This window comes from Onychostruthus taczanowskii, unplaced genomic scaffold (assembly GCF_017590055.1).
Source record: "Onychostruthus taczanowskii isolate IOZ18803 unplaced genomic scaffold, ASM1759005v1 scaffold13, whole genome shotgun sequence".
Taxonomy (NCBI): Eukaryota; Metazoa; Chordata; class Aves; order Passeriformes; family Passeridae; genus Onychostruthus; species Onychostruthus taczanowskii.
In genome coordinates, this window is record NW_024498462.1 from 585,313 (window position 1) to 611,649 (window position 26,337).

Genomic DNA, 26,337 nt, shown 5'->3' on the forward strand with positions numbered 1-26,337 from the left:
AAATTCAAAGTTTGCAAGAGAGGGAAAGCTAGAAACTGGGAGACCACAAATTCTTATTACATACTTAGCATAGGAGCTTGAGTGTCAAGGAACTGCATAAGGACATCCTGAAAGACAGGAGCACTGGCTGCTGACAGAGAGCCCGAGGAGATGGAGCCCTTCTCATCCACGACTTCAGAGTCCCCACATCTCTGCAGAAACAGAAAAGTACCAACTGCTGACACAGAGGAGAAACTTCCTATCCATACATCTTAAAATAGAAGTCTTCAAGAGAATTTTTCTATTTTGCTCTTGTAAGCAAGCCACCCCACAGGTTTCTGTAAGCTACTGCACAGTCTCCAAGTATGTCAGCGCTTCTGCACTGCAATCAGCTGTCCTCAAATGTATCCAAGAAATGGGATATGCACCATCCCACAGGCTCATTTATGACCTACATTGGGTCAGATGGAGCAAATGCCATAATTAGCAGCACCAGTGACAAGAGGCACTGTGCTGATCAGCCTTTGCCTGGCTGTGTAATAGGAGTTAGGTAACTTCTGCTCTCCTTTATTGCTCCCAGCCTTCCAGGAATAAGGACCTACCTCAGCCTCGATCTCTGCCTGACGCTTCTCCAGGAGCTTGGCCACGACCATGGCCCTGTGGCGCCCAGAGCGTTTGTAGCTGACAGCCCACTCACACAGCAAGGCCACCACTGCATCATCGTCTGGGGAGATCTGGGGGGATAGAAGCACTGCAGTGAGAACCTGAGCCAAGCAGAAGAGGGGAGCAGGCAGAACAGTGGGTCTACTCCCCACAGAACAGAGACTGAACGCTGCTACATTCCTCTCCTCCTTACAGGGAGGACACATGTCAAGCTAGAGCCCCCCTGCTTTGACTGCATTTTGCAACATGAGGTCCACAGTCCCTGACAAATCTCCAGACTGACTCTGCTTCAGAAAACCATCTCTCTTCCAGCAGCACATCTATAGACTGCTAATCACAGCACTGAGTAAAACACAACTTCTCAACACCCGCATACAAAGTATATGAAAAGCCAGTCCTGTGCTTTTCTAGAAATCAATGCAGTAGTGGATGCACTATGGTCCTACACATCATAAATACATCAACTCCCAGGCTAAGAGGAACCTGAACTGTGAGCTCCCAGGAATCAGCAGCCAGCCCAAAATGTGACCAGGCTAGTACTGCCATAACAAGTCCTTAGCACCAATCTGGTATGCAGACTGACATCTTTCATCAGTGAATTCTCTCAAGCTTACATGTATTTATTGGACTTTCTAGAGCACAGACCCCCCTATTCTCATTTTAATATGTCCCTAACAGAGCTACATGCAATCCTTTTCAACGAGGATCATGTCTCTTGGCCAAAGGCCACTACCTAGTCAGCTCTCTGCAGACACACGACAATAACAGTGCGGTTATAAACAAGAACACAGCCACATCCAAGACCAGGGCCCAGCAGCCAAGTCCCAGAGCACCTCATGACTGTCTTTGGTTGGACCCAGCCCAAATATCCTGTTATACAAGGAATCCAAAGAGTTGCTGAAGTCAGATCTTTCAAAGCTGTGACTGTCCAGAACTTCTAAGGTATGCAAGACACGGCCAATAGTGAAACCTAGAAGAGAACAGAGAAGAAAAATGTGTATTTGGCACCTGGTAGAACAGACTCTGGAGCAACACCAGATGTGCTGCCAAGGTCAGCTAAGGTCAGAAAGGCCTACACCTGGTATCAAGACCAGTTCCACAAGGAAGAAAAGATGGGTTGTAGCTGTAGGTGATTCTCTTTTAAGTGAAAGAGAGGGTTTGGACCCTTCTCTAAGGGAAATCTGATGCATTCCTGGTGCCAAGGTTAAGGACATGAAATTAGGAAACTTCCTAGCCTGGTCCAGCCCTCAGACTTTACTGGTCTCCCACACAGGAGGAGATGAAGTTGCAAGTGTAGTCCAAAGACAATCAAAAGGGACTTCAGGACCTTGGGACCAACCATTAGAAAGGGATTTTAGAACAGATTTTATCTTCTCTTCTATCCTTCCAGTTACAGGCAACAACATTGGAAGAAACAGATGGGCTCAGTCTATTAACATGGCTCCATGGCTGGTGTTGCCACCAAAATACTGGTTTTTTTCTGACAATGGGAGGGCTACACAGCACCAGGCATGCTGGACTGTTCAGTGTATCAGAAACTGGTTGGACAGTCACATCCATATGGTAGTGGTCAAAGGCTCAGAGTCTCAGTGGACATCAGTGATGACGACACAGACACAGACAGAGTGCACCCACAGCAAGTGTGCAGATGACACCAAACTGAGTGGTTCAGTTGATAGTCCTGAAGGATGGATGACATCCACAGGGACCTGGACAAGCTCCAGCAGTGGCCCGTGGGAATCCCATGAGGTTCAACAAGGCCAAGTACAAAGTGCTGCACCTGGGGCAGGGCAACCCCAGTACAGACCCAGGATGGGGATGAACAGATGGAGAGCAGCCCTGCAGAGAAGGACTCGGGATGCTGGGGGATGAGAGGCTGGACAGGACCCAGCCATGTGCAGTCTCAGCCCAAAAGGCCAAGTGTGTCCTGGGCTGCAGCAAAAGCCCTGTGGGCAGCAGGGGAGGGAGGGAGGGAGGGGATTCTGCCCCTCTGCTCCACTCTGGTCAGACCCCCCCCTGCAGTGCTGCCTGCAGCCCTGGGGTCCTCAGCACAGGAAGGACATGGAGCTGCAGGAGCGAGGCCAGAGGAGGCCACCAAGGTGATTAGAGGGATGGAACACCTCTCCTAGGAGGAAAGGCTGGATTGTTCAGCCTGAAGAAAAGGCTCTAGGGTGACCTAACTGTCACCTATCACACTAAGGCAGGCTTACAAGAAATCCTGAGAGAAACTTTTTACAAGGATAGGAAAGAGGAGGCCACCAAGGTGATTAGAGGGATGGAACACCTCTCCTAGGAGGAAAGGCTGGATTGTTCAGCCTGAAGAAAAGGCTCTAGGGTGACCTAACTGTCACCTATCACACTAAGGCAGGCTTACAAGAAATCTTGAGAGAAACTTTTTACAAGGGCAGGAAAAAGGGGAATGGTTTTAAACTGAAAGAGGATAGACTCAGACTAGATGTTAAGAAGAAATTCTTCCCTGTGAGGGTGTGGCACAGGTTGCCCAGAGAGGTTGTGGATGCTCCATTCCTGGAAGTGTACAAGGCCAGGCAGGATTGGTCCAGAGCAACCACATTTAGGGGAAGGTGTCCCTGCCCATGGCAGGAGAATTGAGACCATTTGATTTTTAAAGTCCCTTCCAACCCAGACCATTCTACGATTCTATAAGAAGTTTTTGTGAGCTCAGTGCTCGGGCTCACTACCAAGGAAAGCTGAACCAGTCAGGCAGGGGTCCACTCAGCTTAAAATCCTGACTCTCAGTGTGGCCAACTGCAGATTTTAGGGGAAAGCATCTCTGCACGGCACACAAACAAGAGAATAGGTACCTGGTAAATATTTTCAGCTCCTAGTAACAGAAACTCCCCCTATACCTGGAGAAATGGGCCCCTATAAGATTTTGTTTTGGAAAAAAAAAGTGCCATGTCTTACTGATGACAGTAAACACAAAGAGTTGTAAATAGGAAAAAATCAAAAAGACAGGAGTTTTGTCAGAGTAGCACATCTATCAGGGGAAAGAAACTTTAACCTACAGCAAGTTACCTGCTGTGGTTTCTTGGCACTTGTCAAATGACCAGCGAACCTCCACAGCCTGGCCACGTTCCTTTATCTGCTGCTCAATTTCACGCAGCTTTGCCCGAACCTAGAAACAGTGCACTTGTGTAAACATACAAAAGGATGCCTTAGAAGTCCTGTGAACAAAATTATTAGAAAACAAAGAGAATGACAGCAATTCTACTTAAGGTTAGATTCTGCCCATCTTCCAAGGACACCACTATCTGGTTTATAGCAGAATGAGAGCACTTAATTCCTAGGGACTGAGACAGCACCTCCAGATCTGCTCATCACACAACATGAAAAGAAAATTCTGAAAGAGCTAAGATACAGCTGCCATCCCAAACCACAAGAGCTCCCTTTCCTGAAGCTCACCTGCTGTGTAAAGGCTGAATTCCCCCCTGGCATGGGCAGGTTGGATGGGGCTATAGGCAGGTGGTCCAATGGAGAGCCAGTCTTTATCCTGCTATCAGTCAAGGAATAATGCCACACAAGGGCACTCGGGCAACACAAAATTATACTCTGCAACAGACAGAAAAGTCAGTATCACTGAGCAAATTAAGGTCAAAACAATTAAGTTACATTTCTACAGAACTAACCACTACTTGATCCTATTGCCCAGGCACTCATCCTCTATACAGCATATTTACTATCTGGGTGGATTGTTTTTGTTCTGTTTTCTTTTTTTTTTGTTTGTTTTAAGCTCTGAAAAACCCTTTGGATCATACAAACTCACACCCCCAATGCACAATCCAACTCTCATGGTCCAGAAGCAGCAATTACATTAGCGACTTCCAACTGTCATCAAGTGTAAAGTCTGAGAAGAAATACAATACAACAGACCTAATTATTTAAACCATTTTGCTTGATAATCACAAGTCTGATTATCATAGTAACAATACCATGGTGTATGCATTCTCATTCTTTTGTGATCTTGTACACTCACATAAGCACAGACAAAACTTCACTAAACAATTCCTGTGATATTCCCCTACATTTTCTGTCTCACAAAGCTGTTTTAGACCCTCAAACCAAAGAATCTGCTTATCTTGAGAACATTTCAGCAACGGTTAATTATGCACATTCTTAGAATTATGGAAATTCTTAGAAATGCACCTGTTTCCACTGACACAAACTAAAGATCAGACTATCATTTACCAGCATCAACTTTTTAAGTAGGTTGTGTCTGAACTCCAAATCAGACAAACCTCTGAGGTGTATATGCTCCTCTATTTTCCCTCAAGCAAGCTCCCCAAATACAGGATTTTTTTATATTAGAGACATGTTTTATCACATAGAAAATAGAAAAAAACCCAACCCTCTAAATGTCTTGACCAGAAAGCAAACAAGACTTAATAAGAATGCAAAAGGTTTATTTATAACCCTACATTATTCTCTAACCCTTGCTTCTAGAAAGATCCTTACTTCTAGCCAACTGTACTACAGAAATTTTCTTTTCCTCTTTTTCTCTGAGAGCTGGTTGGCTGCTTCTTGATCCTGCCAGGGCTCCTTCCTCTCAAGTTTCTCTCTTGAGCAGCAGATTCCCAAGCTTTGTGCTCTCTTCCTCTCCAACTCCTGCTCCATTCTGCACTCTCTGGAACCTTCTCTGCTTTAACAAGTCTTTTCTCCCCTGGAAGAAACAATCCCCACTCTTGCATGGACCCACCTCACCTAGTCACTCTCCTCTTGAAGGAGCAAAACACAATCATGAATGAATGCACACACTAAACAGAACCTGCCTATCTCTGACACAAGGAGAGTAAGGACTGAATCCCACAGTGCCACAACAGCACCAGTTCTTCAGACATCTATCAGCAAGGCTTTGGCAACCTTGCCCTTTTTTTGCAATATAATGTTTAATCAATCCCACCTAGAAAGATTATGGGTTTAGAGTGGTTCCTTTTCACAGCCTGCTACCACTCCTAAACCACTACATTCTTCCATAAAGTGGGAGGAGTTGTTTCTTGTGCGAGCTGTTAGGTTGTGGATTGTTTTTTTTGGTTCTGTGGGAACTTTTCTTTTGATGAGGGGATGTTTGTTTTTAAGAGTTGACAAAATTACAAAGCACTTTCATTTCTGCCATAATTTCCTCTCCTGGATGAAAACCTGCTATTGATACACACATGGGAAATAACCCTTTCTTTCTTTCTTTCTCATCCTTTCTTTAGTAAAGCTTTCCCAGCCACGTGAGGCACCTGTGAGTAAAGCAAAAGGCTCTATTCCAAACCATTTTTCTTATGCAAGTCAGTCAAGGGCACTGCTACAGCACTGTCTGACAAAAACTCTGTAACACATCAGCAAAGATAATCATGATTTGATATTTCTGTACTTACAAAGCTGCTGACTCAGACTGTAATGATTTTTCTGTGATGGCACACAAATCATCCCTGTTGACCCCAGAATCACCATCACTTAAACATACCTGGAGGATGCAGCTGAGCCCATACACCACTGGCCGGTGCTGGGGGCACAGTAATAAGTCGCTGAAAGGGCTGGGAGGAGGATTCCCTGCAGCTGGCTGAGGGGTGGGAGTTGAAGGAAGAGCATTCCCTGTCTGGGCAGACAGGATGTGTGGTGGGTGCCCACCAGCACCATCCAGCTGCATAGCAAGCCTGCGGGTGCAGAAGTAGGCCAGACGTCTGGACAGGTACGCAGACTGCACAAACTCTCCAGAGTACTGCAGGGAAGATGGAAGGAGGGGCAAACATCCTTGTCACAAGGAACACAAGAAAAAACCCCGACCTTCCCAATGTACTACACTGTGTGACACTGCCTTGAACAGGCAGTTTCTTTCTACTTCTTAGCTTTTTTTACTTTTCTTTTTACTCCTTAGCATCACGGATCACCCACTGGCTACTAAGCATCAGAAAAACCCTTGAAATGCTCTCTGGCAATGATTTATGTATAAAAATGTACCCACACCCAGCCTTCCCAGAGCTTCAAAGGTTTGCCCAGAATTTGTTGCAAGAGAAAGAAAGAAAAAAGCAGTTTCCATGTACTGGTGCACAACCAGTGGAACCATCACAGCTGTGGCATGGGCAGGGATTTCCAAATCCAGTGCAGGGAAAAAGGGTAAAGGAGAATAACGACCAAAAAAGAGCAGGACTAAAAAGACATCCTTGGATGAGCTGAGAAGGGTGCTCATAGGGACACTCCCTGGCGTTCTTAGTGCAAAACAACCCATTATCCCCTTAGGAAGGGGATGGCCAAAGCAGAAGTCAGCACTCTCCTAGAGCAAGCTGAGAGTGTATTTCTCACCCGTAGCAGCAAAGGAAGGAGCATTTTCAGAAATTCATCTTCTCCTGACCGTATCTTCTCAAAGCACTCGAGGACCCATGTCAGGAATTCGTGCCGGTCCAACATGCCATCCTGCACACAGATAAGAGCAGAGCAAATGGATGAAAGTTGAAGTCAACTCCACCAAGGCAAGACAGAGCAGCAGCAGCTTGCATTCCAACAGTGGAAATAGCTCTGGAAGTTTTCACAGTTCTGTGCTACCCCTGTCCTATTACTGAGCTCAAAACTGCATCTAGTCCTAGTGATCTATTCACTAGGAAAGAGAGCAACTTGCAGAAACAAATCACTTGGCATCCACTCCCCCTGCCCTCCTCTGCTCACAATGACACAGCAGCCCCCACCAGTCCCTCACCTGGAACATGAACATAGCCAGTTTCTCATTGTAGTCCCACTGCTTCAAAGCCTGTTCCACCTCTTGGGGCATTGGTCCTGATGGTGAACCACAGCCTGGCCCCGGGAGCTGTCTGTAGAACTCTGCAATTTTCTGCAGCTGCTCTGACAGGTACTTGGTGATGATCTGTGTCCATTCTGGAGAAAAGAGGTTAGCAATGAGCACTGTGGCAAAGAGGAGCAAGAAAGAACCAGGATGGTGCATTGGCAGAAAGCAACAAAAAAACAGAACACAGTCAGGGGAACTCTTCTAGACGACAGCAATCTGGACCAGGCCAGGACGCAAAGGATGTTGGATCCAGAAATGTTTAATGACATTGGGAACACAGACAGGGAGTAACATACCAAAATTATCTAGGAAATGTACATACTCACTTGGGAAGTAGCTAAACAGTCATCACTAAATTGCAACTTTACAATCTTTGTATAGTAAGAAAAAAAACCAGGTAAGGCAGCAAAGGAGCTCATCAGAACTTAACAGGGAGAAAGAAAAGTAAGGCTCCCAGGAAGTATTTATGGCTGCTAAGACTTATTTTTCAGTGTACTTTCACAGGTGGGCCTGTTGTTCAAACAGTTACTCACATCAGAACCCAAGGACTTATCAGCAGGAAACAAGTTTATTTGGATTTACCTCTTACTGATCAAGAGCAGGCTTAGAAGGAAGCAGGTGTGATGGACAAAGCCAGTGCTGCACACAGAGTGCTTACCAATGAAGGGATCAATGACATGACGCTTTTTCACCTTGGTTTCTGTGATGGCAGCATAATAGGCACAAGTCATTTTGATGAGCCACGCTGCTCTCATTACTGGAACAGTGTATTTTGCCAAATAACCAAAGACCTCTTCCTTCTTGCTAAAGATGGGCACCTGTCATGAAATGGAGAGGGAAAACTGAACCAAGCACTTGGAATAAAAACTGAAGCAGCTAAAGCAGACCTCTGCCTCAGAAAAACCTGCTGCCAAAATTCACTTGTGATCAGAAAGCAACAGTACCAAAGCTGCATTTCAGTATAAACAGAAACAAAATAAATTGAAAGAAGACAGAACATATAATTACATCAATGTAAATCCATGCCCTAAGTCCTGCAAACATCTTGGAGGTTATCCTCCAGAGAGCACATAAAGAGCTATGAAAGATACAGACAGAGGACTGAGTCAGTAACAGAGTATCTGCCATGCACAGTGAAGACAGGACTCTTCACTTTGTATACAAAACCCAGTAGTTACAGAAGTCTCACAATATCATGAGTACTCAACAGAACACAGTGAGAAACAGGGAACTGAGTACAAAGTAGGAAGGAATTCATTAATCCAAGATTCAAAATTCAAGATACAGCATAAGAGGATACCAATGAAATAATCAGGCTGCAGGACTATAAACCAGGAAGCAATAACACATTGCAGGGAAAAGTACAGCTGTGGGGCTCACTTCCACACAATACTCTGGAGAGCAAAAGTATGCGTGTTTTCACAGCGGAAAGAAAAAAATTCACAAAAAACAGGTCCAGTATCTTCAAGTCCCTGAACTACTGGTGTTCATTTACCTACTATGTTTCCTACATTCTTCCCAATTACTCTCTGATGCCTCAAAGTCAGACTACTCGGCTACTGACAGTCGCTCCGCTCTCTCACATCTAAGTTCATGAAAATGGATGGAGCTCACAGCAGGAAAACAGGGGAAAACCTTGAAAGGTTCAAGCTTTCACCATGAACTCAGGAAACTGACAGTCAAAACACAAAGAAGGACTAAGTTTATAAAGAGTCAGATTCTGGAAAATCTGATTACTTTAATTTTCCCCCCAGGAATGACTCAGACCATTTTGCAACTGGGAGTTATGTTTGTTTCACAGTGCATACCAGATTCACAAGTACCTCATTTGTAGGCCTCCCCTGAGAGAGAGCTATCTCCCTTGCTATCAGGCCTTATAAAATGCCAGAGTAAGACCCTTCTTTCATACTCTACAGAATTCACAGCCTGGCCAAGACCAAGTGATAGCACATGTACACCCCTCTGCTGAAAAACAGAAACACCTCACTGCAAAAGAAGTCTGGGAAGTCATTTAGGTGATTATTTTCAGTAATTCTCACTATGACTTTTGAGAACTTGAGAAATCCTCCACAACAGAAATGTCCTAATCTAAACAACAGAGCAAAGGCAACAGTGGCAGCTTTTCTGAAACACAATGGAACCTTAAAATAAATCAGTTGTGTCCTACAAGCCAAAAGGCAAAGCTAAACACACCTCAAAATAACAGCCAAGAGAAGAGATTTCAAAGTGTGGATGACTACAGCCAGGGCACTACAAATCCTACATCCACTCTTCAAGCTGAAAGCTTCACACGACGTAGAGACGAGGAACTTCTCCAAACAGTAAAGACCTCCAGAAACAAGCAGAGATTAAATTCTCTGCCCTGCCAGGCTGCCTCTCCTGTAACATACCTTCTTAGCAAGATGAGTGAGGGGCTTAGTTCCAGCCAGATCAGTGAACCAGTTGTTTATGGCACTCTGAGAACGTGCTGTCACCAGCCAAAAGTTATCCTTCTGATTGACCTGGGGTTTCCGTCTCCCCGTGTCAGGCAGGGTGTTGCACCGTAGCTTTTCTGCAATAATACTGCTAAAATTTGAGCTGATCTGGAGGAAAAGGGAAAATAAAGGATTTACTACATTTCAGAGATCAAAGACCTGATCAGTGTGCTTAAAATATCATTTATCATTCCTACCAGAAGTCTCACCAGTATCAACTTTTGAAACACAAAGTAACTGCCAATAACTCCTTTGTTATACTTGCAGAGATGAATGTGTCTAGACAATAAACAAGCAGGGACTCAAGTTGAGATGGACACAACCCTTTAAAATACTTGTCGAACCAGACAGAAGGCTCCTCAGACAGAAGTCAGCCAAGGAAAACAAATATCCTGTGCTTACTGATTGCCTTCCAACCCAGGTCATTACTAGTTGTTTTGTCAGGAAGTCAACATCTTGATTTCGGAGACTGGAAAAATGGAGCTGAAGCCTATTATATAACTCCCATTTTTAAACTTCCAGATGTTTCACAAAATCATACTTTCCTTTTACCATGGCCATCATGTAACCAAACCAATAAGGAGTTTCTCTCTCCTACGATCAAGCCTTGTGCTTTAATTGCAAAATTTAAGGAGTCCTAGAAGCCGGCTTAAAGAAAACTGCATAGATCTGCCCCAAAGATGCACGGAGCCAGACAAGAACCTGCTCTCTTAGAGGTGGGACGCAGTTCTAAAAGAACTTGGATTCTACACAAACGGAGGGTGTAGAAGTCTTAAAAACACACATACAAAAGGGAAAGATCTCCTAGTTCTTGACACAGGGAGGGAATGAGACCCAGGACTGTGCAAGGATCTGGCCGCCTGTCCTGCTAAACCCGCCCTCGACCGTCGGGACGTCTCTCACCTTCGCCGGGTTGAAATTGACATTTTTGGCACTGCCGTGCTCGTCCCCAGAGACGGCCGGTTGGTTGTTGAAGCCTTGCTTGACATTCAGCGCAGTCAGCTCATCCTGCGGGGGAAGGACGGTCAGCAGGGCCCGGCCCGGCCCCTCCGCGCCCACCGCCGCAGCCTCTGTCCCCACGGCGGGGGCTGAACCAGGCGAGGCCCGGTTCCTCCGACCTCCCCCAGCCCTCGCTACCAGGCACCGCCCAGAGCAGTGCCGGGACACCGGGACCGCGGTTCCCCCGGCCCGGCCAGCGCCCCCCACGCCCGGGGTCCCGGCGGACGGCGCCCCCTCGCCCAGCTCCCGGCCCTCGCGCCGCTAACCCGGCGCTTCCTCAGCTCCGGGCCCGGCACAGCGGTCCTGCGCCCCGGGTCCCCCCAACACGCCCGGCCCCCGCACCTCCTTCTGCTTGGGGTCCTGCGGGTACACGTCAGGCGGGCCGAGGCGCGGGCGCTTGAGCGGGCGGTGCTCGTAGCTGAGGACGCCGAAGGCCGCCATGGCGGGCCGGCCGGGCGGGGGCGGCCGGGCCACAACAAGGGCCGCCGGGGCCGCCCGCGCCTGCGCGCTGAGCGCTGCGCCGGGGCAGGTGGGCGCCGCCGAAGCCGGGCCGAAGGAGCACGGAGAATCCCGAGCGTTGCCGAAGAGGCCCGAGTGTTGCCGAAGAATGCCGAATTTTGACGGAGAGACCCGAGTGGTGCTACGACTGGACCGAGGAAAGACGAAGAACACCGAGCGCAGCCGGAGAGATCCGAGAGTGAACGGAGAGAGCCGAGCGTCACCGAAGCAGGGAGGGGAGGACAAAAAGCGCTGAGCGCTGCAGGAGAGTCCCGAGCAGTGCCGGAACGGCCCGAGCCCGCTCCGAGCGAAGCCGAAGTGTCGAAGAGGGACGGGACAGCCCGAGGGGCGCGCGCGCCCCCCGGCGGAGACGACGCGGCGGTGGCGTGTCCGGACAGGATCACGTGACAGCGCCCCTCGCTCTCGCCCCCGGCCCCGGTACCGGGGCACCCCCGGGACCCCGGCCACCAACACCCCGTGCGGCCCCCACCGGCCGTACTGTCACACACACCAAACCCTGCCGTGACTCTCTCCTGCAGCCGCCCCCTCGACTGCCTCGGTGTCTCCCAGTGATGCTCCCAGGGATCCGGGCGGGCTGGGCGCTGGGATCCCTATCCCAGCCATGCTCCTGGAGCAGCCCAGTGGCGGCGAGCCCTACAGCATGAGCCGTGGGAACACGGCAGGATGAAATGGGGGGTCCAAGAGGTGTGAGGCGGGGGAACTGAGCAGGGACGGTGACACCGTCCCGGTGGGATGAGCCAGTGGAATGTGCTGTGGGGTCCCAGTGGGTTAGCTGTGGTATCCTAGTGGGATGAGCCATGGAGTTCCACTGGGATGAGCTATGGGGTCCCACTGGGAAGAGCTGTGGGATCCCAGTGGGATGAGCTGTGGGGCCCCTCTGGAGTGAGCAGTGGTCCCCATAAGGCGGCCCTTGGGGCAGCACGGAGGGTGGCCCCCGGTGCAGGCGGTGCCGTGGGCAGGAAGCAGCGTGCTGCGGAAGCCGGCAGCCCTGGCTGAGGCTGTTCGCACACGTCCCTGGCCAGCAGCCCCCATGGCGGCTCCTGGCACCTTCCTCGTGCCTGTCCTCCTCCTGTTCCTCTGTGGGCCGGGTCCCTACCCTGCTGCTGCCGACAGCCACCCAGGTAAGGGGGCACAGGGGAAGGCCACGGGCCCCTTTTGTGGTTGGGGCTGGGGGATGGAGCTCCCCAGTGATGGCGGGCGAGGACAGGATGTGGGGCTGTGTGGGCTGGCGCGCTGTTGTGGCACACACCGGGGACCCTGCGACCCCTGATGTGTCCCAGACCTGCAGGACATATATGGCCTGTTGCAGTGGGGCTGCCAGGAGGGTCAGGCTGTACCAGGGAGCCCTGCTGGGCTGTCCTTGTGCCCACTGCAGTGCTGGAATATTTCTGACCCCACTAGCCCCCTGACTACTAGTCCTGCAGGGCTCCTGCCCCATCACTCTACTGGCAGATCCTATTGGTCTGTGCCACGTGTGGGTGCTCGCCAGGATGGTCAGTGGATCTTCACCAGCTGCCCTTTCCTTCCTGGTCCCCTCAGTAGTGCTGTGCACAGGAAGGGGACACGACACAGAGGCATTTCTTTCCACCTGATGCTCTCATCCCAGCTGCTGTTTTCTGAGAAAAAATGCACTCCTTGCCTGGCTGTCAGTAAAACAACAGCTCTCTGTGGAAAAAGCCCCTCTGTATCCCTGGACCTCCTGGGCTGACAGGAAGGTGCCCTCCATCTCCAGGTGTAGAAACAGCCTGTTTGCTCCATTGTGTTACACTACAGCCCAGGAAAGCTCGACTCTGGCTTTCTCCTGCCCCTGCAGTGCTGGCTGATGCATTTGTTTGAGGGAGGCTCATAGGGATATGCAGGGATCTGGCGTGTGCCATGTCTCTCCAATGCACCCCTGGGCCTTGGCACAGCCAGCCACCACTGCCATGCCCAGCAGTGTCTGTTGCTTGCAGGAGTGAAGTGTGTCCTCTTCAATGAGGAGTACATGAACTGCACGTGGGGGAACGAAGAGATGCCCACCGTCAACTACTCCCTCTTCTACTGGTAGGTGTCCCTGTCCCATGGCCAGTCCTACAGCAGAGTGTCCAGCAGTGCATCCCTGTGCAGCATTGCTGGTCCTGGCATCAGGCCTCTCCTCCTCCCCAAGCCTAGGGTGGGCAGCCTCTGTCTCCAGAGCGAGCAGGATGGGATGTGCTGGGGAGAGGGGTCCTGGCTGGGGCATGTGAGGCCTTGGGGAGTCCTGGCAACCCACTGTGGCACAGGTACAAGAACACGTCTGACAAGGAGGTGGAGTGCAAGCAGTACCTGCAGCACCAGGGTGTCAGGGTCGGCTGCCACTTCAAGCAGAACGAGCTCATCCAGTTCCAGTCTTTCCACGTTCTCATCAATGCCAGCATTGGCGGCAAGACCCTGGAGATCCCCAGCGAGCGCATGGAGCTGCAGGACCTGGGTACAGAGTGGCGGGGGGACCCCGCTCTCCTCTGCAGGGCTGTGGGTTCTCAGAGCTCCCCTGTGAGCTCCCAGCTGGCAGCAGGGCCCTGGCCATGGGGCCAGCCCTCAGTGGGCATTACCTGTCCCTTGCAGTGAAACCAGAGGCGCCTGTCAACCTGACCATCCGCAACATGAGCAACAATCAGCTGCGGCTGACCTGGGCCTCCCCGTACCCCAGAAACCAGTGCCTGGAGCATGCTGTCAAGTACAAGAGCAACAAGGACACCAGCTGGACGGTGAGAGCCCTGGGCAAGGCACCTTTGTGGCTGTGCCTGGGGGTGAGCTGTGCACCAGCCTCCAAGGTGGTCCCAGCCAGCAGCTCAGGGCTGATGTCTCTGCAGGAGCTCTCGGTGAATGGAGATGTCTTCTCCTTACCCAGCGTGGACTATGAGAAGTCCTACACCTTCTACGTGCGCAGCAAGATCAACAACTTCTGTGGCAGAACCCAGTTCTGGAGCGAGTGGAGCGTTCCTGTCATCTGGGGCAGCAACTCCACCAGCAAGGGTATGTTCTGAGGGCTGCAGTGGGATAGGATGCACTGGAGCATGGCAGGGCTCAGCAGGTGAGAGATGGCCAAGCAAGGAGAGAATGGCCTGAGGCAGCAGCTGTAGGGACAAGACCCATCTGGGCATGTGGGGTGCTGGCAGCAGCATCCTTTGTACTTCTGGAAGCAAAACACACCCCACCAGTGGGACCTGCTGACTTTTGCCAGGGGCTTCTTAGCTCTGGAGGGCATGGCTGGGCCACAACTGGGTCATCAGCTAGTTATGGTGATAGGATGGGAGCGCTTGGGGACAGGCCCCTTCTCCATGCTCTGTTCCCAGCTGAGCGCTGCCATGAGCAATGCCATGGCCACCCATGAAGGGCCACCTGCAGGCCCACCCCACTGCCATGGTAGTGTGCTGTCTGGGGATCAGTGTCACCCCTGCTCTTTCCAGGCACGGGGGAGGAACAGCTGTACTGGTTTGGGATCCGCACAGTCTTGGTGCCCATTGCCTCCTGCCTGCTGCTGCTGGTCCTTGTCATCCTGCTGGTGCGCATGGAAAGGTGAGTGTGGGGAGCTGGCTGGGGGCAGCAGCACTGGGGCTCTTCCCTCTAACACACCTCTCCTGCACAGGGTGTGGGTCATCCTGATGCCCCGAATTCCCAACCCCAGCAAGAATTTTGATGAGCTGTTCATCACCCACAACGGCAATTTCCAGGTAAGGTGGTGCAGGCAGCCCTGCCCTGGATTCACCCCGGCTGCGTGGGGTTGGGGCTGGGCTGGGTGGCGGCTCCTCTCACCCTGCTCTGCTCCCTGGAGGAATGGACTGGAGTCCCCAAAGATGTTGTGGAGAGCTTCAAGCCCAACTACAGCGAGAACATCTGCTATGTGACTGAGCTGCCACCCAAGGACAGCCATGAGCCCCTCTGGGACAGCAGCAACCATGCACCACCTCCAATGCCTGGGCCCCCAGCTGCCCCCAGTGAGCACAGCCCCTACCAGAACAGCTATGGGAGGGTGTGACACGCTCCTGCACCCCTGCATGCCCCATTCGCCACAGCTTTGCTGCCCAAACCTTACTGCTCCTCAGGCTCTGCTCCCTGCTCCTGCCATGCCTCTGCCAAATGCCCTGGACCCCGGTCTTGCTTCCTGCCAAATACCCTCCCTGCTCTGAGGTGCTCACAAGCACACCCAGGGATGCTGCAGCTGAGCAGGCAGAGGCCACTACCCAACTGATGGGGACACACAGGATGAGGAGTCCCATTGGGGCCGAGTGTGGAAAAATAAGGAAAGATAGGCAAGAAAGATTGTAAACATGCTCAAGTGCCTTGCAGCTGATGTAGGAAAAACACATATACCATACTCATGTTGTTTAGCTTTGTGTATTCAGTAAGTAGAACTTCTGTGTTTAGATAACACAGACTTGTGATAGACTTAGAGTCTGTGTTAGACTTAGTGGCACCTTATTTAACATGCTTGAGATTCCTGGCCTGCTGTGGGAAAGATCAAATCATAGTGGTAAACCACAACTGCACAAATCCTTGATAAACAGGCAAAAACAGCAGGTTCAGGGATCCTCTAGGGTGGACCAAGATCCACACTGCCTGCATCCCTGCTTATGTGCCTCTGCCTGGGTGCTGCTTGGGGGGGTCCTGCAGTTGGTGAGGTAATGAAAATAAATTTCCTCTTTGCTTTTCATCCATGGTTTTGTGGTTGTTCCTGTGTCCTGCCGTGCTGGCTCAGAGAGCAAGCCACTGTCATCCTGGCAGTTCCCCCAGGCCTCCCTGCTCCTTCCCCTGTGTCCCCAGTTTCCGGTGGCACTAAACCAGGGGTTTGCCCAGGCTTGTCCTGTGGGATCTGGGGAAAGCACCACTGGAGCCCCAGCTCCTGAGCACCTCTGACCCCTCACACACAGTGAGGCAGGGGCCAGTCCTACTGTCCCAGGCTCACAGTGGCAGCATGTTCATCAGTCAACATCAAGCACATGGATGAGTCCCCTCCTGGCCGTCTCACAGGGCTCCCTGCACACTCAGACGACGTGCTATGACCTCACTGGGCAACGGGCTCTGCTCTGGGCTCTCCAACCACTTCTGGGGCCACCTGCAGCCCTCAGCCACTGCCGCTGTCCCTGCAGATGAGCAGACCTTTCTGGCCAACACTGACTGCAGCTGCTCTTACAGAATCCCAGATTCAATTATGTTGGAGATGTTGGAGAACATCGAGTCCAACCTCTGTCCAAACACCACCGTATCAACCAGACCACAGCACTGAGTGCCACTTCCAGTCTTTTCCTTAAACACCTCCAAGGGCAGTGACTCTTGCACCTACCTGAGCAGTCTAATCCAATGTCTGATCACCCTTTCTGGGAAGAAATTCCTCCTGATGTCCAACCTCAACCTTCCCTGCCAGAGGCACATAAGAGCACACCCTCCCATCCTGTCACTGCTTTCTTGGGAGAGGAGTGGGACCCTCAGCTGAGCCCTCGGAGAGCTGGACCCTGGCACAGTCAGACCCTGCCACAGCCGGGCCCTCAAACAGCTGAGCCCTGGCACAGCCGGACACTTGAATAGCCGGGCCCTGGCACAGCTGGACTCTCGGACAGCCGGACCCCTGGACAGCTGGACCATGGCACAGCCGGACACTTGAATAGCCGGGCCCTGGCACAGCTGGACTCTTGGACAGCCGGACCCCTGGACAGCTGGATCATGGCACAGCCGGACCCTTGGACAGCCAGGCCCTGACACAGCCAGGCCCTCAGACAGCCGGGCCCGGGATGGGCTCCCGGCCCTGCTCCCTTCCCGTCCCGCTGTGCCCAGGCGAGGCGGCAGCGCCCCCCAGCGGCGGGGCACCCCGAGCCCCGCCCACCCTGGCGGGGCGGGGCCTGCGCGCGTGCCCCGGTAACTTTCCAGCCCTGCCCACGTGGTGCGGCGGCGGCCGCCCCCTGGCGGCGGCGATTGGCGCAGGCGGGCCCGCCCCCCTGCCTGCCGCGGTGCCGGCTCTGCGCTGCCGGCGGCCGCACCGGGCGGGGGCACCGGCACCGGGACTGCGCACGGCACGGCACGGCACGGCACGGCACGGCACGGCACGGCACGGCACGGCACGGGCTCACCATGATCGTGTGTCCCCAGAGCGTGGAGCACCCCCGAGGAAGCCGATGCCAGCGGCTGCCGGGGCAGGTAGGACCCGCCCCGCCGCCACCACCGGAGCCCGTACAGGAGCACCGGGCTTCGCCCTGCTCGCCGCCACCGGGCCGGCACGGCTACGGCACCAGCAGGCCGGGGCATTCCCGCTGCCCGCGGGCGGTGCGCGGGGCCGGCGAGGCTATGCTCTCACGATGCCCCGCCCGGCGGCTTGGTCTTGGTCCTGGTCCTACTCCCGGTGCCGGTGCCGGTCCCGGTGCGGCGGTGGCGTCCCCGTCCCCTTTGTGCGGGATGCGGGAGGCGCCGTGGCTCCATCACTGCCAATCAAACTTGTTTTTCTCTCTCCGCCTGCACTGCCCGCGCCGCTCACCGGGGGCGCTGCCGCCGCCGCCGCCCGCACAATGGGGCTCCGGGTACCGGCCCCGGGTACCGGCCGCCGGCACCGCCGTACGGACCCCTGCCGCGGGCACTCGTACTTCCCCCGTCCTCTCGAATACTCAGGCACAAGGGCCGGGCCAGAGGTGCTGCCGCGGCACCGTCTCCAGCTAACGTTACCGGAGGAGTCACCGGTACCGACGGAGCCGCGGTCTCGCCGGGCGAACAGATGACCCCCGGCCGGGCGGGGAGCGCGGCGGGGTCCGCCGGCCCCTCTCCCGCACATCCCGGCGCTGTCCGGGCTCCTTCAACCTCCTGACTTCTTTATGTGCTCACGGCTGCCGGCCGGGAGCGCCGGGGCACCGTTCCCCCGGGGCACCGTTCCCCCGGGGGTCTGCCGGGCGGGGAGGGGACGAGGTTGGTGCTGGGAGTTGAGGTGCCTGTTAAGAATTCAGGGGGCTCGGACACAGGAAGGTTCCCCTGGGGAGCAACGCGATGCTCCCACAGCCCGGGAGTGCGAGTGGATGCACTCCGGGAGGAGGAGGAGGGCTGTGGCCGAGGAGGATGAGGAAGATGGCACTGGGGCCAATGCGAGAGGCTGGGGAGGAAGAACTGAGGGAATGTGGCAGGCGGTGCCGGTAGGAGAGACCCTGGGCTGAGCTGGTGCCTTTGGGAATGGGCACTTTAGCCTGGCCAGGGGCTGAGAGCCGAGGAGGTGGCTGTTCTGCACCTTCATCCCCCCCTTCCTTCATCATCTCCTTCCAAGACATATCTGCCTGGTTGTTTGCTCCATCATCACCTGGACAAGCGGGGTGAGGAGAGCTGGCAGCACCAAAAGCTGAGCCACGGTTGCACAGCTCCTTACTGGGGACCACCTTTCCCAGGGGAGTGGAAGGGCCCTTGGCTCCTCAGCCCCCAGGAGAATACCAGTGGCTGTAGCCCTTGGGTGTCCTCACAGCATCTCGCTTCCCCAGGCAGAGGGACTTTGTAGGGGGCTTTCACAGGTCACTTCTGGCTTTCATCTTTTCCTGTCAATCAGAGAAGCTGGTGCTTTTCATCTTCCTATTTTAATATGAGTTTTGGGGTTTTGTGGATCCCTTTTACCAGAGGAAGTGAAGAGGACACTCTAAATGTCAAGTAAACCTCTTGACACTTGAGTGATGGTGTTTTCACCAGAAGCGCAGGATGGTGGAAAATAGCCTGAGCTGCTTCCTGCACTGCCTGTGTGGGTGCAACTGCTCTGTGCTGCCACACAGCTCACCCCTGCTCTGTCTGCCCCTCACCCCTGGGTGCTCTGCCAGGTTTTGGTGGTTTGCAGAAGTGCTCCTGGTTTTCTCCTATGCCACTATTGTTGCCATGCTCCAGTCACCAGCCTTTGGGTAACCGCACCGGAGAGACAGGTGGAAGGAACAAGACAGTGGTGTCAGCAGGGTCAGAGTTTCCCAGGAAAGATTTCAGTTCAAGCCTGGGAGAAGAGATGCGTCCTTTGCATCCAAGGGTGCTGCCTGGGCTCCCACATGCAAGCAGGAGCTGTGACTTCCTGTGTGACAAGGGGTAGCACCTGCTGTGCCCGTAGCTCGGGCTGGGCAGGCTGCAGGTGCACACCATGCTGTTGGGTGGGAATTGTGGCAACAAGGTCGTTGGAGCACGGCAGCTGCCTGGGCATCTTTCCAACGTCCCTGCCCTCTGTTCCCACCACCCTCAGAAGGGGCTGGAGCTGTGCTGGACTGGGGCCCTGGTGCAAGGCTGGCGTGGGCATTGCTGGGGGTGTCTGGGCCCCCTTGCTGAGCTGCCCATCTGTGTTTTCTCTGGTGGGCAGCTGTGTGCTGCAGGACCCACTCCCATGCTGTCTGCTTGGGCAACATGTGGGGAGCTCTTCTGTGTGCTCCTGATCACATGGAAGATACCAGGACATGGTTTGCCTCTTGGCTTGTCAGGGCAGAAGCCTGGGAGCCCCTCTGCTGTTTCCACAGCTCTATCACATCTTGATACTGGGCATGAGGGCTCCGTGCTGGCAGATGGGCTGCTCCATTCTGGATTGTATTTTGTGTTGTGTTTCTCCCGATACGGCCTTGCACCACTACGAGGAACATCATTCCTGGTTTTCCCTTTGCTTCCATTCACCACTCTGAGAGCCTTCTCTCAGAGACCATCCTGTGTGTCCTGCTACCTGTCCTCCTGCTACCTGTGTCACTGGGCAGTGCTCTGCCTGATGGCTGTGAGTGTCCCTCTGGCAGCACCAAGCTGGGAGAGGGATCTCTGCCTCTTGCAGAGCCTGGGCTTAGCTGGGGTGTGCTGCAGGGGCTGCTCTGGGAAGAGCTAAGCAGAGCATGTTTCCTGCAGGTAGTGAAGATGTCCAGCAGCGACCCTGAGTGCCCCCAGTTCCTCTTTGTGAAGGTGCTGGCAAGCCGAGGGCGGCTGGAGGCGGTGACCCAGCAGATGGGCTACCACCCCCAGTACCTGGACAGCTTCCTCAAGACGCAGCACTACCTGATGCACATGGATGGCCCTCTGCCCTTTGACTGCAGGCACTACATCGCCATCATGGTGAGCCCTGCTGGGAGCTGCCAGAGGGGACGGGGGGCTCTGCTCAGCCCTCTGAGGCTCTCCTTAGCCTCCAGCAGATAGCCTGTGCCGCAGGCTTCTCATCAGGGGCCAAAATCGTGATGTCCTGGAGGTTGAGCGAGAGGTGGGTGTGGGATGCCTGTCCTGCTGGGGCAGTGCACGGATGCTGATGTGCCGCTCTTGCAGGCAGCGGCCCGGCACCAGTGCCGGTACCTGGTGAACCTGCACGTGCTGCAGTTCCTGCGGGCAGGGGGTGACCCCCAGTGGCTGCGCGGCCTCGAATTCATCCCCCCCAAACTCCGCAACCTCAACGAGATCAACAAGATCCTGGCACACCGGCCATGGCTCATCACCAAGGAGCACATTGAGGTACTAGGAAGGGCTGTCAGCCAGAGACCAGGATGGCAGTGGGGAGAGCAGCGTCCCCAGGGGCTGCCAGCACCCTGTCACATTGCTGGTCTGTCCATGTTCTGCAGAAGCTGCTGAAGATCAGCGAGTGGAGCTGGTCACTGGCAGAGCTGGTGCACGCCGTCGTCCTCCTGGCACACTGCCACGCACTTGCCAGCTTTGTCTTCGGCTGTGGCTGCGAGCAGGACGAGGGGCTGGGGGGCCGAGGCTTGCTGAAGCCACTGTCACTCGGGAACCAGTGCTTCTGCGAGGCCACTGCCGGCAACAGCTACAGCCAGGAGCTGCTGCGTATCAACCGCAAGCGGGTGAGCCCCTGGGGGTGGGTGTGCAGGGGATGGGGGGATGCTGCCGGGAGCACTGCCCTCACCCCCAGGCCTGTGTCTGTGCAGTCCCTGGACTCCTGCATGGAGCTGGATTCCCTCCGGGAACGCATGCAGCGGATCCATGTGGAGACTGAGGGCAGGGATGAGATGAGGCTGCTGCAGCAGGACCGAGAGGAAGGTGAGGGGCAGGGAACGGAGGTGGGTGTGCAGGGTGGGAGTTCATACGGCACACCTGTGTGTTTGTTGCTCCTCTATGCCTTACATTTTCTATGATGTGTGGTTCAGAGGGGCTCCTGGGATGCATATGGGGCAGAGCAAGGGCTGGCTGATGTGGCTGGCGACAGGGCAGCTGGGCACTGCTCTGACCCATCTGCAGGGCTCTCCCCTCTTGCAGATACTGACGGGGAAGTCACTGGTGCCACCAACCTTGCATGCTACACGCAGGACCCTGACTTTGGATACCAAGACTTTGCCCGGCGTGACGAGGATCAGACACAGGTATTCAGAGTCCAGGTAAGACTCCTGCTCTCTGGGTGGGCAGCAGCTTGGGCTGCCCCTCCCCTCCCTTCCCCTCCCCTCCTATAAATAGTGGCAGAGTTGCCCGTGCAGACTGGCCCTGCCCCACTAGGGTTGGGAAGAGGGAGGTGACTTCTGTCCCCAAGGGTTGCTGATTTTTTTCACATGACCCTCATGGAAGCAAGGGTAAAAAATCATTCAAAAGCTGCTTAAAAAGGGATGTGGTTTAGGGCAGAACCACCTCCAGAGCATATTCACTGAATTCTTCTGCTTCCCAAAGTCTCCAGCCCTTCTTCCTGGGAACATGCTCCAGGCTCCTTTTTGCAATTGCAAAATCCTCTTGCTGTGCTCAACAGGACTACTCCTGGGAAGACCATGGCTTCTCACTGGTCAACCGGCTCTACTCTGACATTGGGCATCTCCTGGATGAGAAGTTTAGGATGGTGGATGGTCTGCAAAGCAGTGCCATGGCCAAGCGGCAGGGCTGTGAACCCTCTGTTTTCAAGCGGGGCATCTGGAACTACATCCACTGCATGTTTGGCATTAGGTAGGGAAACCAACCTCACGGTCCAGGGGAGAAAACTGAGCTGACCTGGGTGGGAGGAGGGTAGGGCACTCAATCTGTCATGCAGATGAGCATGGAGAAGGGACAGAGGTGAATCCCCTGCCTGGATGTTGAGATACTGAACTTCTCTGGCCAGGGCAGGGGGCTTTGGGGCAGGGTTTCAGTGCCTGGTGGCTGTTGCCATGTGCCCCCCTGCCCTGTGGCTGTGCCATGCCCCAGGCAGACCACAGGCAAGGTGCTGACTGTGACTCTCCCCTGTGCTCCCCACAGGTACGATGATTATGACTATGCAGAAGTGAATCAGCTCCTGGAGCGAATGCTCAAAGTTTACATTAAAACTGTAACCTGCTACCCAGAGAAGACAAACTCTGAAATGTTTGACAGGTTCTGGAAGCAGTTCAAGCACAGTGAAAAGGTGAGATAGCTGGCCCCTGGCTCTGGCTGGGAGTGGGCAATGGTTGCAAGCTGGGGTGTTTTGGGGGGTGTATGGGAGATCTTTGAGCTGCTGGCCCCTGGCTCTGGCTGTGGTGGGGCTGGGAGTGGGCAGGGGTTGCAAGCTGGGGTGTTTTGGGGGGTGTATGGGAGATCTTTGAGCCACCAAACCAGTCTGAGGCAGGTGGGGGGAATAGAAGCTGGCTGTTTGTAGGAGCTTGTTGGGCTTAGTGTGGCATGGGGCTGCCCACTGTGATGAGACCTGGGCACCAGCAGCACAGGCATCTTCTAGGTCATTATCCCAGTGGTGAGTGCTTCCTGGCGAGCCCTCCATCAAGCTGTAACTCACAGGAGCAGCTGCTGTGGGTATCAGGGACTGTGCTGCTGCCAGCCTGGAATGCTGATGCCAAGTATGTAGGGGACTCCCTGGCACTCAGCCCTGGGAAGCAGCTACAGGACTGGGAGGAGGGGAAAAGGGAAAAAGGGAGCTGCCTGAGCTGGAAGAATTGGTGGCATTTTGATGATGAAAGACTCACTTGCCCAGGTGGGCAGTTGCTTGCACCGCTGAGCACAGCACACTTCAGCTGCCTGAGCCTCTCTTGCTGCTCTGCAGGTGCACGTGAACCTGCTCATCCTGGAAGCCCGGATGCAGGCAGAGCTGCTGTACGCGTTGCAGGCCATCACCCAGTACATGATCTCCTAGATGCTGGAGCTGCGGCAGGGCCGGGCAGCCTCCTCTGTCCCTGAACTCTGCGGGACCCGTCACGCCGGGACCGACGGCGAGGGATTCCTTGATTTAGTTTACTTGACTGTATTGTTCCTTTTTGTTGGTTCCCCCCCCGCCTTGTGGGGGTCACTGAGTGGCCCTGTTATGTGCAATTACCAAACTGTGAGGCAAGTCCGTGCTGCTGAGATGCTGGAGACTTGAACATGTCCGAGGAGGACTGCCAAAAACATGTGGGAGAGGGAAGTGGGAGGGCACTGGGGCCAGATTAGAGGGATGCTCCTTGCCTGGGTGCTGTGGGAGCCTCAGTGGCACAGGGAGGGCAGAGGGGACAACTGGCTTCCTTCCCTGTGCTGCAGTGGCTGCTCTGCTTGCAAAGCCACGCTTGGGCACCTGTCCTCATCGGGGTGGTGTCTCTCACTTGTTAACAGTGCGGGCAGCATGTGGGTGTGTTGCAATGTTCTGAGTTGCAGGGTTAGGCAGCTCCTAGCAAGGGCCCTTCCCCAGGACGGCAGGGGGATGCACTTGCTGCCTGCGTGTTATGTCCTTTAGGTGCCAAACCTTTCTGGGATGGACAAGAGATGACCCAGCAAACTCCAAACTGTGAAGCTCTTGCTGGCAGAGCATCCTTGTGCTTTGCTTTCTCCAGCAGCAGGATGAGAAGGTCTTTGACAGTGTTCAGGCACTCGAGGTTTCTGCTGGGGACTTTGGCAGTCCTAAGCCCCTCCTCTGCTTCCCATCAGCAGAGAGGCAGGAGGAACAAGGGAGGCTTTTTAATGTGGTTTGTGTCTTTTTACCACCATGAGAGGGCTGAGGTCCTGTGCCCAGTCACTTGCTTAACAGCATGGTGGAGGAGCCTGTGGTCAGCACAGGTAAGCTACAGGAAGCTTTTCCTTGAATGTGGGTTGGGGGGCAACCCTGGGACTGCCCCATTTGAACAGTGGTAGCCTGTCCACCAGCCTTGCCCTCTGCCTGGGGGGCTACACCACCATTCCCCCCATCCCCTGGGCTGCTCCCTGCCTGTGCCACAACCCTGGCTGGAGAGGTACAAGGGCACCAGTGCAGGCTCCAGAGAGCAGCCACAAAAGGGGAATGAAGCCACCCATTGTAAGTGGGAGCCTGAAGCAAGGGCAGCTGTCGACTCAGCCAGTGCACGCTGCTTCAGTCGACCTGTTTACTGCGTAAATATACGGGGAGAAAACCTTGTGTATGGAAGCTACAGAAAAAGCCTATTTTTGCTATAAATATATTATGTTTGACATGGATGTGTGCTTTATTTCTGCTAGATTTTGGGAAGGGGATCCAAACTTGTGTGGTTGCTGTGAAGGCAGGACAGCAATGTCTGGCTGAGCACAGCATTGAGATGGCCCAAGTGTCAGGAAACCCAACATGCTGGGGTCATGCACTGACAGCTCTGGTCCATGGCCAGCAGCTGGTCACTGAGGCTACACCTATCCTGTTCAGCTCAGCTCTGTTCTCTTGCCATGCTCAGATAAACAACTGCTGCAGCATTGTGTGTTTGATAGGGAAAGAGGGAAGTTTTTCAAGGGGCTGTGGTGTTCCAGCAAGGAGGAGTGGAGTGTGCCAAAGGAAGGAGCTGGCTGGTACCTGGTCACACGTGGCCAAGGTGGAGGTGCTGCTTCTGCAGCTGAAGAAGAAGAAGCATTTTGCTCACACTCCCAAGCTCAGTGAGCAAGGCCAGGAACCAGGACCAACTTTTTCCTCATCCATGCTGCTGATGCTTTCCCTGCACTGGGGCTAGGCCAGCTTGTACTGGGCCAAGCTGGTTCCTGGGCAGTAAAATGCCAGTACAACTGGTGCTGGGTAGTACCAGCTGAGTCAGTACTGGTGCTGAAACAGTGACACCAGTTCAAGCATGAATGGTGCTGGGACAGCTGCCACCAGGCTTGGCTAGACAGTGCTGGGACTGACTGCTGAAATACCAGCCCAGTGAGGGCTGGGCAGGGATCAGGCAGCTGGGTGTACTGCTCGCTGTCAGGGGTAGCACTGGTTAACCACAGCAGGCTAGCTGCCTGCCAGCCAGCTTGCCAGACTCCCTGCTGTCCCTGCAACAGCAGCTCTAGCCCCTGCAGGGCTGGGACGAGCCACAGCAGCCAGTTCCCCACAGGGCTCACTGCTCGTGAAGCCAGCAGTGCACCTGCAGTGCTGGGCAGCCTGGGGTGGCTCCCAGCCTGCTGCCAGCAGCAGCACCCTCACCTCCCACCACTACCCTGTGCTGGCCAGGAAAGGGACAAGGCAGTGACAGCATGGCTCTGGCTGGGGGTGAGGGGCTGCCTGTCACAGGCTCCCTTTTACCTCATCTCTACACCTGCACTAAGGGCTGGCCTCGCAGAGGCTGCAGGCAGCTGTCACACACTCTCACTCACGGACAAATACCAGCCACACCAGAAGATGAAAGGCTCCATGCTTTCTCAAGCCTGACCAGAAACAAGCAGAGCTGCTGGCAAGGCCAGGAGAGAATGCAGGCAGTCACACACAGCATGCCACAAGTCTGGCAATTTCAGTGCTTGTGTCCTGATCCTGGTGGCCCCTGCATCCTTCATGTGCTTGGGCCAGGATATTCCTCCCTATTGCTCTGTGGCTGGAAGAACTGCCAGAGGACAGACTGCCTCACCTCTGCAGGAACCTTCCAGGATATCCTGCACATGGGAGCTGGGACACTGACTGGACTGGGGATTAGCCAGGGGAGGATGCAGGCACATGCCCAAAGCAGTGTTCCTTGCTGAGTTCCTTGCAAAGCCTGTAGCAGAAAGAAGTGTTGATAGGTGCAGCCAGGACTGCTTTTGTAACAGCTGAGCCATTCCCAAGCTGCATGGTGGGAGGAATGGTGTCCTAGCCCATGGACAATGGTACTGCCACAGCTCCTACAACCCACC

General features: G+C 54.2%; 3 protein-coding genes across 10 annotated transcripts in view; 2 read left to right on the plus strand and 1 right to left on the minus strand.

The window, feature by feature from the left end:
• The window catches only part of MED12 (mediator complex subunit 12), a 77,101-nt gene extending 65,154 nt beyond the window's left edge, over nucleotides 1–11,947 (minus strand). For 3 of the 7 annotated variants that reach the window (XM_041396352.1, XM_041396351.1, XM_041396353.1), the window contains exons 1-12: nucleotides 11,242–11,941; nucleotides 10,804–10,908; nucleotides 9,817–10,008; nucleotides 8,085–8,244; nucleotides 7,340–7,515; nucleotides 6,949–7,059; nucleotides 6,113–6,367; nucleotides 4,066–4,212; nucleotides 3,679–3,778; nucleotides 1,476–1,612; nucleotides 582–713; nucleotides 65–191 (exon numbers count right to left, since the gene is read on the minus strand). In XM_041396352.1, the coding sequence (XP_041252286.1) occupies nucleotides 65–191; nucleotides 582–713; nucleotides 1,476–1,612; nucleotides 3,679–3,778; nucleotides 4,066–4,212; nucleotides 6,113–6,367; nucleotides 6,949–7,059; nucleotides 7,340–7,515; nucleotides 8,085–8,244; nucleotides 9,817–10,008; nucleotides 10,804–10,908; nucleotides 11,242–11,340 (1,741 nt within the window). In that variant the 5' untranslated portion in view covers nucleotides 11,341–11,941. Of the gene's footprint in view, nucleotides 1–64; nucleotides 192–581; nucleotides 714–1,475; nucleotides 1,613–3,678; nucleotides 3,779–4,065; nucleotides 4,213–6,112; nucleotides 6,368–6,948; nucleotides 7,060–7,339; nucleotides 7,516–8,084; nucleotides 8,245–9,816; nucleotides 10,009–10,803; nucleotides 10,909–11,241 lie in introns of all 7 variants that reach the window. The other 4 variants (XM_041396349.1, XM_041396355.1, XM_041396350.1 and 1 more) reach the window with 3 other exon arrangements.
• Nucleotides 11,948–12,057: 110 nt separating this feature from the next.
• IL2RG (interleukin 2 receptor subunit gamma) lies at nucleotides 12,058–15,538 on the plus strand. The gene is made up of 8 exons (XM_041396356.1): nucleotides 12,058–12,539; nucleotides 13,371–13,461; nucleotides 13,680–13,867; nucleotides 14,002–14,144; nucleotides 14,250–14,412; nucleotides 14,847–14,955; nucleotides 15,026–15,110; nucleotides 15,212–15,538. Exons 1-8 carry the CDS (start codon nucleotides 12,449–12,451, stop codon nucleotides 15,413–15,415), a joined length of 1,074 nt encoding a protein of 357 aa, XP_041252290.1. The 5' UTR covers nucleotides 12,058–12,448; the 3' UTR covers nucleotides 15,416–15,538.
• A 1,713-nt stretch (nucleotides 15,539–17,251) lies between these two features.
• On the plus strand, nucleotides 17,252–24,699 carry LOC121331934 (sestrin-3-like). Of its 2 annotated transcripts, none has more exons than XM_041396780.1 (9): nucleotides 17,252–17,568; nucleotides 20,251–20,454; nucleotides 20,659–20,841; nucleotides 20,949–21,185; nucleotides 21,270–21,381; nucleotides 21,598–21,716; nucleotides 22,076–22,266; nucleotides 22,555–22,699; nucleotides 23,330–24,699. In XM_041396780.1, the coding sequence occupies exons 1-9, from the start codon at nucleotides 17,503–17,505 to the stop codon at nucleotides 23,417–23,419; spliced, it is 1,347 nt and encodes a 448-aa protein (XP_041252714.1). In that variant the 5' UTR covers nucleotides 17,252–17,502; the 3' UTR covers nucleotides 23,420–24,699. The 2 variants fall into 2 exon arrangements, with proteins under 2 accessions (XP_041252714.1, XP_041252713.1); XM_041396779.1 differs by having other exon boundaries at nucleotides 17,254–17,568; nucleotides 21,580–21,716.
• The last annotated feature ends 1,638 nt before the right edge of the window (nucleotides 24,700–26,337 follow it).